Genomic DNA, 12,262 nt, shown 5'->3' with positions numbered 1-12,262 from the left:
GAAACGTTAAGTAACTTGCTGGGGCATAGTTTTTAGAAAGTCAGCATGTACCCATTACTGAGCTGCACTGGACGGCACAGTTCGTACATGCTGGGCCCAGGATTCGATGAGTGCTAATCCAGAAGCTCATTTTTTCTAATTGCTCCATGCTGAAGACAGCAAGCAGGATTATTTTTTTTTTTTTTTAAGGAAGAAGGAGGTATTAATTTTTAAGTACACAAAGAATACTTAAGTACATTCCGCTTTTTTAAAAAGTGGGGCAATCCAGACAAGGCTAAGGACCCCTTTGACCCTATCCTGACGTTTTCTGCCCCAAGGTAACTACTTACTGTCATATCAGTGTCTATGAAAAGGGTGTTGTTGTTGTTTTAATATCTTTGGACAAGAACAAGGAAGGGGAAAAAGAGGCAGGTTCTGCTTGTAGGAAGTGATAGAAATAAATGTAAATATCTAATTTACTTAGTGCAGTCAACTCCAATAAGAAAAATACTTTTCAAAATCTTCAAGAAAGGAAAGAGAGATCCAAGAGAGTGAAAACATGGGAAAAAATACATAAGCTTCTTAAAATGCAGTGAAGTTCTTAAGCAAAGTAAGCTCCAGTCCAGATGACTGGGAGAGCTCTGAGCAGTTGCCAGGCACGTGGGTCAGTTACAGTTATGGAAATAAGACAAGAAGACCTAGAACAGAGAGATTCTGTTCAAGCTTTTAAAAATTAAAAAATGCATTTTGGTGAAGATGGATCAGTAATTTTAATACCAATCCCCAGAAAGATTCTTCTAGAAATCAGTGAGCAAATAAATGGTCTATATGGAATTAGAAATAAAGGGTTACTATCAAAAACCATAAATCAGCTGTATCTCCTCTGATCGTGTTGCTGAAAGGCAGAGTCCTTACACACGTCACAGACGTTATGACACAGCTGGTCGTTGGACACATAACCCATTATGAATTGAGAAGGTGGGAGTGTATGGAATGGAAGTCAGTGACTGCGCAACTGGCTGAACACTGGCCCCAAAGTGCGATGGTGAATGAGTCCGTTTCAACTGAGAGCTCCCTAGGACCGTGCGCTTGGTATTAGCCTCTGTGTTTCCTAATTGACTCTCCCAAGGTCACAGAGGAAGTACAAAGGATTTGAAACCAAGAATCCTGGTTCCAGAGCTCTTAACCCAAACATGCCCTGGCCAGACCTTCTGTCACCTAGGGTTTTGGTTTCAATTTGTGAAAAGTAGACTTTTCAGGGGAATGCTACTCCTAGAGGGGTTTCTAGCACACACAGTACATTTCATGTTGGTGTTTTTTAACTTCTAGGTGCTGCCTGCCACGGGGACCTCACAGAGAAACTCAAACTCCTGTACAAAATGCATGTCCTGCCTGGTAAGCGAGCCACACACAGCAGCAAATGCACCTGTAACTGTGACCTGGCTTGAAGTTCTGGGTGTGTGTGTGTGACCTGCTTGCCTCTTTTTGATACACAAAATCACTCATTGGTCACTAAGAATGAACTGAACAGTAACTCTTTGCATAACCTCCTGAGTCAATACGTCCTTGAGCCTATGGTCACTTACCTGTCTGAGGTATGAGTTGTGTTAATAGCAAAGAGCAGACTCTGCAAGAGAAGGAATAACTTTGACAACACATGGGATTCCAGGGACTCTGAGGTGCTGAGTCTAGGGGAGTAGTTCTAGCACTGACGGAAACAAATAGGAAAGATGGTGAGAATTTAAGTTTTAAACAAGGTTTGCCTCCAGCTGGGATCTATCTAACAAAAAAATAAGAGGAAGATTTGGCTCTAGGATAGAGGTAAGGTAAAACTTTCGATTGTGACCCTACCCCACCTGTGTACCTTTAGCTCCTCATTCTCTGGGTCATTTCTTTAACAAGTAAAGCACAAAGTCACGAGTCACAGCCCTACCTGCTTGAGAATGATCTTTCTTGCCCCCTCTAGAGCCATCTTCTGATCAAGACGAGCCAGATTCTGCTTTTGAAGCAACTCAGTATTTCTTTGAAGATATCACCCCCGAATGCACACATGGTAAGTCACGTTTTTCACTGGACTACTATATTTCTCTTCCACAGAGCCCTCTGGTACTGGAAGAAGTTGCCTCCAAAGCTAGTCAGTCAAAGAAGTATATAGATGTGGTTACTTGATATGTTACTTTCTTTTTTTAAATTCTTTAAATTTCAGTTTACATTCAATATTATTTTGTGTTAGTTTCAGGTGTATAGCATAGTATGGTTAGATATTTCTATAATTTATGAAGTGATTCTCCCGATAATTCTAGTACCCACCTGGCCCCATACATAGTTATTACAATATTATTGACTACACTCCCTAAGCTGCACTTTACATCCCATGACTGCTCTGTAACGATCAATCTGCACCTCTCAGTCCCTTCACCTTTTTCACCCAGTCCCCCAACCCTCCTCTCCTCCGGCAACCATCAGTCTATCTTCTGTTTGTTCATTTACTTTGTTCTTTAGATGCCACATATAAGTGAAATCATGTGGTATTTGTCTTTCTGTGATATGTTACTCTTTTAAAATTTTTGAATTTGGGCAACTATCAGAGGGCAGGTACTTCAGCCCACGGAAGGGACCGTGGACATGGTGTCCCACTAGTTTAGAAAAGACATGTCCTGCCGAGCTATACGCTTTGCTCTCCTCTCCCCCTCGGGTGAGGCTCAGTAAGAACGTCATTCGGTTGCTGTGCTGCTGTCCACAGTCCACACAAGCGTGCGTGTCAGAAAGCATTCTCTTCCAGCTGTCTCTGCTCCGTGACAGGCTTCTGTAAACTTCAGCCCGGGGCCTGTTTGTACAGCCTGTGCATTCAGAATGCTTTTGACAGTTTTTAATGTTTTTTTAAAAATCACAAGGCGCGATGCTTAAAGCCTCACTACATTATCTCATTTCCCAGCTTCATGGCAGGAAAGTTATATCAAATTTAAAATTTCTTGCCTACAAATAAAGTTTTATTGGAAGACAGCCAAGCTGTTATTCATTGGTTTATTGTCTATGGCTGCTTTCATGCCCCGGGGGTAGAAATGGAGAGCTGAGACAGAGACACGACCCGCAGAACCTAAAATACAGCGTGGGCAAAAGTAGGTTTACAGTTGTATGCACAACACCGAGATGATTCTTGTGTTATTATTTCTTAATTATTGTATTCTTTTCCATAGGGACAATTGTAAACCTCCTTTTGCCCCACCGTGCATTTACTGTCTGGCCCTTTGCAGAAAGCGTTTGCTGACCGCTGCCTGTGTGGTTATTAGGTCCGCAGAGACATGACCCAGCTCAGTGTATACATCTCCAGTGTATTGTATTCAGTCACATGCTGCTTTGTCTTGTATGATTAAGCAGCGTCTCCCGGCTTACACTGCAGTCAGTTATTTACCTTCTAATTCATCATGAGGGCAGCTTCATGGCTTTACCCAAGTCTGACAGTAAACATGGGTTGCTCCTAAGTCCTTTGCCTCTTAAATCTTGCCATCCCAGAATGAGCACAGCTGAGGCCTGCTTTTGAACTGTGAGCACCTAAGTCATTAACTGGAGGAGTGAGCCAGATCCAATCCTGTTATTATTAGCAATACAAATTAAGGGTCAGAGCTCTGAACAGAATACTAGCTCTGCGTATTGTTACCTAGGTGACCTCAGGCAGGGTCCTGCATCTCTGAGCCCTAGTTTTCCTCTGTGGAAAATGGAGATGATAGCTGTCATTTTGGATGTAGTAAGGACTCAATGAGATAATGTGGTAAGGCTTTAAGCTTCGTGCCTTACACATCCTACAATATTCTCAACATCATTAGCAAATCACGTTTCAGCTACAAGTAAATGTTAGCCATATCTTTAAGTGGACACTCATTTCAGAAAAGGGTTCACTTGTTTCCAATGCTTCAGGAATGATCCCGTGCCAATAGCATTTAATTGTTATTAAAAGATCCATTTCAAAAAAGGTTTTTCTGACTCCAAAAGGACTATTGCTTTGTGTTGAAATTTTTAAAATAGATATATAATATATAGAATAAGCTAAAGATATCTTAAAATCTTATAGTACAAAGGCAACTAATAATATCTTGAAATATTTCTTTTCAGTCCTTTTTATTGGTGTATGCAATTATAACCATATATACATAGATATAATGGGTCAAACTGCCTATCCAATTTTATATCCTGTTTCTTCACTTCAAATCCAGTAAGCATGTTACCACATCATTAAACATTCTCTAAAAACATGGTTTTAAAAGTTTGTATAATATCCATTGCATGGGCTTACCGTACATTAGGTAGTTTTTAATATCTCTACTTGTTTGCTAAATCATTTCAACAGTAAGAGGAGAGGAGTTTCTCAATGACATATAGTACATTGTCCTCACTCAGTCTTAAAAGCCTCTGGGATTACTCTGACACTAAAGACAGTCAAGGTCACATATTGGGCAGACCAGTCAGTCACCTTTCGGATGGTTGAAGGAGTGCTGCAGGCCCCCTCACTGCTGACCCTGAAGGGAAGCTGGGGTGCTGGCCACCTCTCTCTTTTGAAGTCCTTGTGTGCCTTGCAATGTCCTGTTTTAAGATGGGGAAAAAAAAGTTAAAAGCGGTTTTCCTGAAAGTCATATTTTCTAAATGCCAGATTATAAATCTGAAGGAATTTTGTAACATATAACATTTGTTTTCTTTTGTCAACATAGATTTTAATTTCTTTTTAGAAAGTGAGTTTTTGGTCTTTTGTGGGGCCTGACCTAAAATCAGTCTCATGTATGCGAAGTTAGGGTGACAGTGTAACAGGGGAAGAAAAAAAGGGGGCAAGCACCACCCTTTTTTTAAGTTCTGAAGACATCATTATGTCATCCCTTTATTTCCTGATTGTACCCTAGACCCCAGTTGTGACAATGAATTCTGGGGGAGTTATTTCTTCACCTAGAAATAGCATTGTCAGATAAATTATGGGACACCCCGTAACATTTGATTTCAGATAAGCAGTCAATAATTTGTTTACATAAGTGTGTTCTAGGCACTATTTTGGACACACTTATACTAAAAAAATAAAAATAAAAAATTGCTGTTGATCTTAAATTCAAATTTAATTCGGCATGCTGGGTTTTGGTTTTTGTTCTGTTCTGTTTTTTGCTAAGTCAGGCAACCCTACTAGTGGTTTCTCTGTTTTCTGCTACAAATGCTGAATGTATGGGTTTATTACATAACAGTCTACTTTTTTTCTTCTGACTATTTCTTGGCAGTGGTTGGATTGGATAGCAGAAGCAAACACAGCGCGGATGATGGCTTCGTTACTGTGAGTCTGAAGCCGGACAGAGGTACAGGCTCTCTATACATTTACCTTCCTGCTGGTTGGGCACTGCTTCTTGACATTTGAAGTCTTATTTCTTGATGTCTGGGTTTTAGGGAAGAGGGCAAATTCTCAAGAAAATCGTATTTATCTGAGGCTCTGGACTGCAGAAAATAAGTCAAAATCAAAGAATGTAAAGGATTTACCCAAATTGAATCAGGTAAGCTCTCAACAGTTCAGTTCATTCATTTCAAACCCAAAAACTCTGGTTTTTGGTATTTGGTATTTTCTGGTCAGAAATAAATGTAAATACCCCTCAAAGATAATGGTAGTTTGGGGCACTTTGGTAGTATCTGTTTACATCTATTCTGTGCATATTTTTGTGCATCAAAAATATGCTCAGTTGTGAGAAAATGACCTCTTCAGAGAAAATGTGAATCATGAAAAATCCAATTTTGAGAGTACACACCTCAACTCAATCATTAAAAATACCCTTGGATACTCAAAAGACACTGCTCAGCTATGAACATGTCTGGCAGATTTTCCTTAAAAAGCTGAAATGTAATGAGGAAGATAAAATAATATAGGTAATTATAGTACAATATGGAAATGCTAACTTTCCCAGCAGAAAACAGGTAAGTCTTCTGGGTGGGAGTTGGAAGGCATTTCTTCTGTCCAAGGTCCCCAACAGAGGTGTCGTGTGAGAGGGGATCTGAGCTAACCTTGGAGAAACTAAGGTGCCTACCCAGGTGTGTGCGTGTTGAATGAGATGAGGTCTGGCATTTCCCTGAGATACTTCAGCAAAGGATAAAAATGTTAGGGAAGCAACTGCGTGACACAGTCTTAACTCTAGGCTCATTTCATTCTTTCCACTTTCACGGGTGTTGGAAATTTTTTAAATTGTAAAAAATGGAACCATCCGCGAAGAGACCTTAGATAACCCATCAACCTGCCCTGTGTGCAGGACTTTTCGGGGCTCTTCCAGGAGTCCTAATGTCAAACGGCTTTGCAGGCCACTGCAGCCCTGCCTCTGTGCCCCCCAGCAGATGGTGACATTCTTTGCCCTTTTCCAAATCACTTTCAGGGGCAGTTCATTGAGCTGTGTAAGACGATGTATAACATGTTCAGCGAGGACCCCAACGAGCAGGAGCTGTACCATGCCACCGCAGCGGTGACCAGCCTCCTGCTGGAGATCGGGGAGGTGGGCAAGCTCTTCGTCACCCAGCCTCCGAAGGAGGCTGGCGGCGGGGGCAGTGGATCCTGCAGCCAGGGCCTCTTCTCCAAGAAAGGGCCAGGCCAGCCTTACGGGGTGGAGTCGGTGGAGCCCCAGCCGGCCAGCCTGGCGGGTGACAGCGAGGAACACTCGCTGGGAGGGCAGATGGAAGACATAAAGCTGGAGGACTCCTCGCCCCGGGACAACGGGGCCTGCTCCTCCATGCTCATCTCTGACGACGACACCAAGGACGACAGCTCCATGTCCTCCTACTCGGTGCTGAGTGCCGGCTCCCACGAGGAGGACAAGCTGCACTGCGAGGACATCGGGGAGGACACGGTGCTGGTGCGCAGCGGCCAGGGCACCACGGCGCTGCCCGGGAGCACCTGCCTGGACCGCGACTGGGCCATCACCTTCGAGCAGTTCCTGGCCTCGCTGCTCACCGAGCCCGCCCTGGTGAGGTACTTTGACAAGCCCGTGTGCATGATGACCAGGATCACCAGCGCGAAGAACATCAGAATGATGGGCAAGGCCCTGCCCTCGGCCAGCGACTACGAGATCTCAGCCCTGTCTGGCTGAGCCCCTTCCCGGGGGGTGGGATGGGGGGGGGGGGGATAGGGTCTTTTTTTATGTTCTCCTGTCTTGGGATTTCTTTCTCTTTCTTTTAAATTAAATATTTATTAGTACCCAGCTTGAAACCTCGTGTTTTCATAATACAATACAGTGCGAACTGTTGGAGAAATATTTAACACCTCGCTGTAGGTACAGGACACTCTCTCACTGGGGGGAAGGGGGATTTACCAGAATATTCAGTGAATTCCAAAAAAGATGAATCTGTACGTGATATGTGTGTATTATAAAACTTCTTAGTCTTGCTGTCGAGCTGTATACATGGTTTAAGAAAAAAAAATAGTGCTGCTTAATGCTTAATAAGGCAGTGGCCATTTGTGTATTTGGGCTTTTTAAAGAAAATCAGAGCTGTAAGGAAAATGAAGTGTTCTTAAATGGAATGGGCATTGTCAGCTGGGGTAAGTCCTAGACCACGTCGGGGAGCATTGAAACTATTTTTTAAGATTTGAAATATATTTCATAAAAAGTCCTCTATTCAAAAATTATATTCAACAGATATTTCCCTTCAAGGGGGAAAAACATTTGAGATTCTAAACAGTTATGAAAGTGCGATTTTTATACGATGCCAGAATGACGGTTCTATTTGGTCAATTCGGACAAATACCAATTTTGCATTTAAAAAACCAGCTATTTATGTCAGCTGCCAGAATTCAGTGAAAAGGAAGAGTCTTTTGTTACAGAGAATCAAAGCCGCAATGAAGATGACTGAGGGCTCAGGATGTTTTTGTGGGGGTTTTTTGGATAGAATAAAAGTACAGATGCTTCTGATACTGGATTTTCAGCTTCTTGTTACTCATTACAAATAAAGCAAAAAATAAATAAATGTTACCATTTCCATACTCTTGGTAGATTTCAGAAATTATACCATGTGTCCCATATGACCATCTTTCCGATTAAATCAATGTAGAGATCATGTAGACTGAAAAAAACACACCTGCAAGATAACGTAACTGAATGTTTTAAAGCAGAACTTGTCACTTTATATAAAAGCGTAGTATGCTCTGTCTATTTCCTGAATGGATGTGGAAATGAAAACTAGCACACCTGCACTTTGGAGTCATGCTTCTTTTTTATTACTGTTCTCGTTTCAAATGTTGGAGGTTTTTCCCTCTTATTATGGAATTCATAATCATGGTCACATGTCCTTTGCTTTTTCAGAATATTCCTTTCGACGCATTCCGTTATTTTATTGTACACTGTGTCCTTAATTTAGCTGTCGCTGCCGATTTTTGTTTGTTTGTTTACAGAATGATTTTTAAACTGTCAAATGAAGTAGTGTTAAACTCAAATAAGATAAATGTGAACAAATAAAATACATCAGATACTCAGATGTGGCTTTTTTTTATATATATATATATTTTTATCGATTTCAGAGAGGAAGGGAGAGGGAGAGAGAGATAGAAACATCAATGATGAGAGAGAGTCACTGATCGGCCTGGGCATGTGGCGCGATCTCCTGGATCGTAGGCCGATGCTCAGCCACTGAGCCACACGGGCCAGGCTCAGACATGGCTTTTATCTGGGAGCTTGAGTTCCCACCTAAGGCAAGAACATTCTTCTTTCACTACTTTGCAGGGGAAATTATATTAGGCAACCGTTTTTGACGAAGTAAACATTTTCATAGGCAAGCGTTTTGAAATAAGAAATACAGTGTGTAGTGATGTGCGTATGAATGCCCGTATTTAAAATAAGGAAGGGAATTTTATTAGTTATCTGAGTATTTGACTTATTCTACATACTCGATGAAAGGGTGAGAATTCCTGTTTCATCCCTATTAGTGCACTGTAATAACATTTGTCATGTGTTTAAGCAAGTGACTAGCCCTTTGACTTGACTCATAAGGTTGTTACACATTCCATCATGTTTCTATCTTTCAAGTCACTTGAAAGATGCCTCAGGAAATCTCTTTAAAATCTGATACTCTCAAGTTTAGGGAGGGGAATAAGCATGTGTTTAAATGGGTAGCCCTGCTCTGGCCGGTACGCTCAGTGGTTAAAGCCGAGGGAAAGTAGTAGATGGAGAGGACAGGGAACCGAGTCACACTGGATCTGGGAGGTCAATGACAAGACTTTGTCTTCTAACTCTGAGTGACATGGGGAGCCACTGAGGGTCTCGGAGCAGGGGGAGAGACATCCAACACAGGTTTTAGTAAGGATTCTGACCCCTCTAATGAGAATAGGAGGGAAGCAGGCAGACCAGAAAGGAGGTCACTGCAGTAATTCAGGAAGAGTTGGTTATGACTTTTTCCTCTATCCTCGCTCCTTGGGCCTGAGCCTAGATCAAGGACGCGTCCACATACCCTAGTGGTCAGACACAGGCCAAGTCAGCTCAACTGGATGGGGCTAGACCCTATCAGCGAGAGGTGCATAAAGAATTTGCCTTTTTTTTTTTTAATCTACACTTTTCCATTGTTTTTCAGAGAGAGTAGAAGGGAGAGAGGGAGAAACATCAATGTGAGAGAGACACATCGATTGGTTGCCTCCTACACGCACCCCGACCAGAGCCAGGGTTTGAATCTGCAACAGAGGTACGTGCCTTTGGCTGGAATCGAATCTGAGACCCTTCAGTCCATGGGCCGATGCTCTGACCCCTGAACCAAACCGGCCAGGGCTGTGTTCTCCTTTATTCTGTCTCATCTGCCGACCTGGGTTTTCCTGAGCCTTCTCCAAGATTCATTAAGTACTTAGTATCTGACTCCCAGATGTCCTGTCTGCCTCCATTTTTGCTGCCATTCAGGGAACTTCAGTATCTACACAGAAAACACAGCAGATGCTCCAACCTTGATTTCTGTGACGTTCCGTCCCCTGCTGTACCTCAGACATATGACCCTCCCCACCTTCCAGCTCCATCACTCCACTACACTTGATCTTGGCACTCAGGTCTTCCATTCATCGCAACTCCATTTTCTCCATTAATCTCCATTAAACTCCATTAATTTCAACTCCATTTTCCCCAATCTCCTGTGGCAGCCGTCTGCAGTGACCACTCTGTAATCCCCAAGTCTTGAATCATTACAAACATCTGCCTTCTTCAGTCACATCTGGGATGCCGTCCACAGTCCCATCAACAGCCAGTACTCTTCTCACACACCTTCCCTGACATGTGAAGTCAACACTCTTAATCTTTACTAACATGATAAGTGAAAGACATTACTTTGTTTTCCTTTGAATTTCTCTCAGAGCAGGGAGGCTGAATAGTTTTTTGAAATGTTTCCTGGTCCTTTAGATTTCTTTTGGATTTGTCTTCTAACTTCTGGTGTCTTGTATTCTACAATAGTGTGCAATTTTCATGAGGTCTTTTTACATGTGGCTTCTGTTTTTTTGTCTTCATAGTTCTTAAATGCCATCCACTATGGCAAAAATGAGAGAATAAAATGAAAGAGACTGAGGAGGTTATGAAGCATAATAAACTGCTCCACCCTCACTGAAGACCAGTGGCTTTTCTAGTGGAGGTATATGTCTAAGTGATTAACAGCCACTTGTAGTTGCCACAGGGCAAACCTGCTGCAAAGCCTCCGGTTAGACCTGTTCAGTTGCGTCCCAGACCTGAATTAATAGCTAATCTATTGTATCCCACTAGGGGGTGACATTGAGCTAAAGACCCTTTCCCTGTGACATTCAGTGGATTCTGGGTAGTTTTATTTCTTCAGTCAAAACTAAAAGGATCCAGTCCCCCCATAATGCTCCATAAAACTAGAGCAGAAAAGAGGGACAGAGCTTTGAATTCAAGAGAAACTGAAATATAGAGTTTAACAAGCCTCTGCTTCAGGCAGCACTTTATTCTATTACAAACACGGAAAGCCAAGGATCAAGGAAGAAAAGATTAAATGGAAGAGAGAAGATGTCCTTCATGATGCAAACATTACCTAACATTAAATATTTCCACAGGATTTATTTCTGCTTAAAATGTAATTTCCCCTGGGTTCGTGTCCTTAAGCTGGCAACATTCCCCTCCCCGGCCTTGGCAATGGGACATTTCCGCCAGTGCGGCCGGTCTCGTGGGACACAGAGCGCCATCCTCCACGGCTAGCGCACGGCCAGCACCTCCCACCGAGGCCGGTTTTCTCCACTCCCTCCACAGTTTGTCCAAAAGCATGACCTAAGTCAGGTCGCCCTTCAACCTTGGAAAGATCGACCTCTCCAAGGTCGTTTTATTCTGTCGCACGCTTTTTCTTTTCTCGCAAGGGAGGCCACCTTGGTTGCTCTTTGTAAAGCTGCAACCACGCCATTGTGGCTGGAAGAGCCTCAGGCACTCGGGGAGTATTGGTGGACACCAATGAGCTTCCCAAATTCCAAACTGACCGACTTCAGCCCAAATGGCTGGAGGGAGATCAAAATGGCCAAGGCGCTAAGCTCTGGCTGGAACGGTGGCCAAGTGTTTTACCCACAATACGGCAAAACCCACGTTTACAGAATAACATTTTGCTATAGAAAAAGATCGCAAAGAGCTCAGTCCGAATTCCCCAGTCTTACAGAGGAGGAAACTGAGCCTCCAAATGTTTTAGTCAGTTTGATGGAGTGAAAGTGAATCTGGCACTCTCTAGTTTCAAACTTATCTAATTTCCAGACATCTAAAGAAACAGAGCTTTGGATGCTGGAATTCTTCAAAGCCTTGGTTAGGCACAAATATTAACATTCAAGTTTTCTCTTTGAGAATTGCTAGTATTTCACAGTGCTTTCCTCGACTGCCCTGGTGGGAGCCTTGTCTCGGGCAGCCTTCCCTCAGGGTGTCTGTGTCCTGCTTGGTCTTAGCACGTGCTGGACAGACGGAGGCGGGTGTTTCTTATACTCGCCACAGGCCACCTCATCCCAGGAAACATCAGAATTCATGTTAGAACAGAAATTTAAACTTTTCTGCTGCTTCTCACTATTTACAGTAAATAAAGAACTCCATATTTAAATGGCAGTAAAAATTGCTCAATTGGGGCCATTGATGACTATATTGACAATACTGTGTTTTGAATACTGGAAATTTGCTGAGAGACTAGATTTTAAGTGCTCTAACCACAAAATAAATTAAATAAATAAATAAATAAATAAATAAATAAATAAATAAATAAATAAATAAATAAGAATGGTAACTATGTGAGGAGATGAACATGTTAATTGTATTTTTATCATTTCACTATGTGAATATCAAAT

General features: G+C 42.4%; 1 protein-coding gene across 1 annotated transcript in view; it reads left to right on the top strand.

Moving 5' to 3' along the window:
• Positions 1-8,449, top strand: part of TBC1D9 (TBC1 domain family member 9) — an 89,574-nt gene extending 81,125 nt beyond the window's left edge. Inside the window, exons 17-21 of the mRNA XM_087816493.1 lie at positions 1,309-1,374; positions 1,946-2,032; positions 5,232-5,306; positions 5,395-5,498; positions 6,363-8,449. Of these exons, the coding sequence (XP_087672619.1) occupies positions 1,309-1,374; positions 1,946-2,032; positions 5,232-5,306; positions 5,395-5,498; positions 6,363-7,070 (1,040 nt within the window). The 3' untranslated portion in view covers positions 7,071-8,449. The remainder of the gene's footprint in view (positions 1-1,308; positions 1,375-1,945; positions 2,033-5,231; positions 5,307-5,394; positions 5,499-6,362) is intronic.
• The last annotated feature ends 3,813 nt before the right edge of the window (positions 8,450-12,262 follow it).

Source organism: Miniopterus natalensis, chromosome 4 (genome assembly GCF_054644295.1).
Source record: "Miniopterus natalensis isolate mMinNat1 chromosome 4, mMinNat1.hap1, whole genome shotgun sequence".
NCBI classification, from domain to species: domain Eukaryota; kingdom Metazoa; phylum Chordata; class Mammalia; order Chiroptera; family Miniopteridae; genus Miniopterus; species Miniopterus natalensis.
Note: the sequence above shows the minus strand (reverse complement) of the source record. Positions and strands in the feature narration are given on the sequence as shown.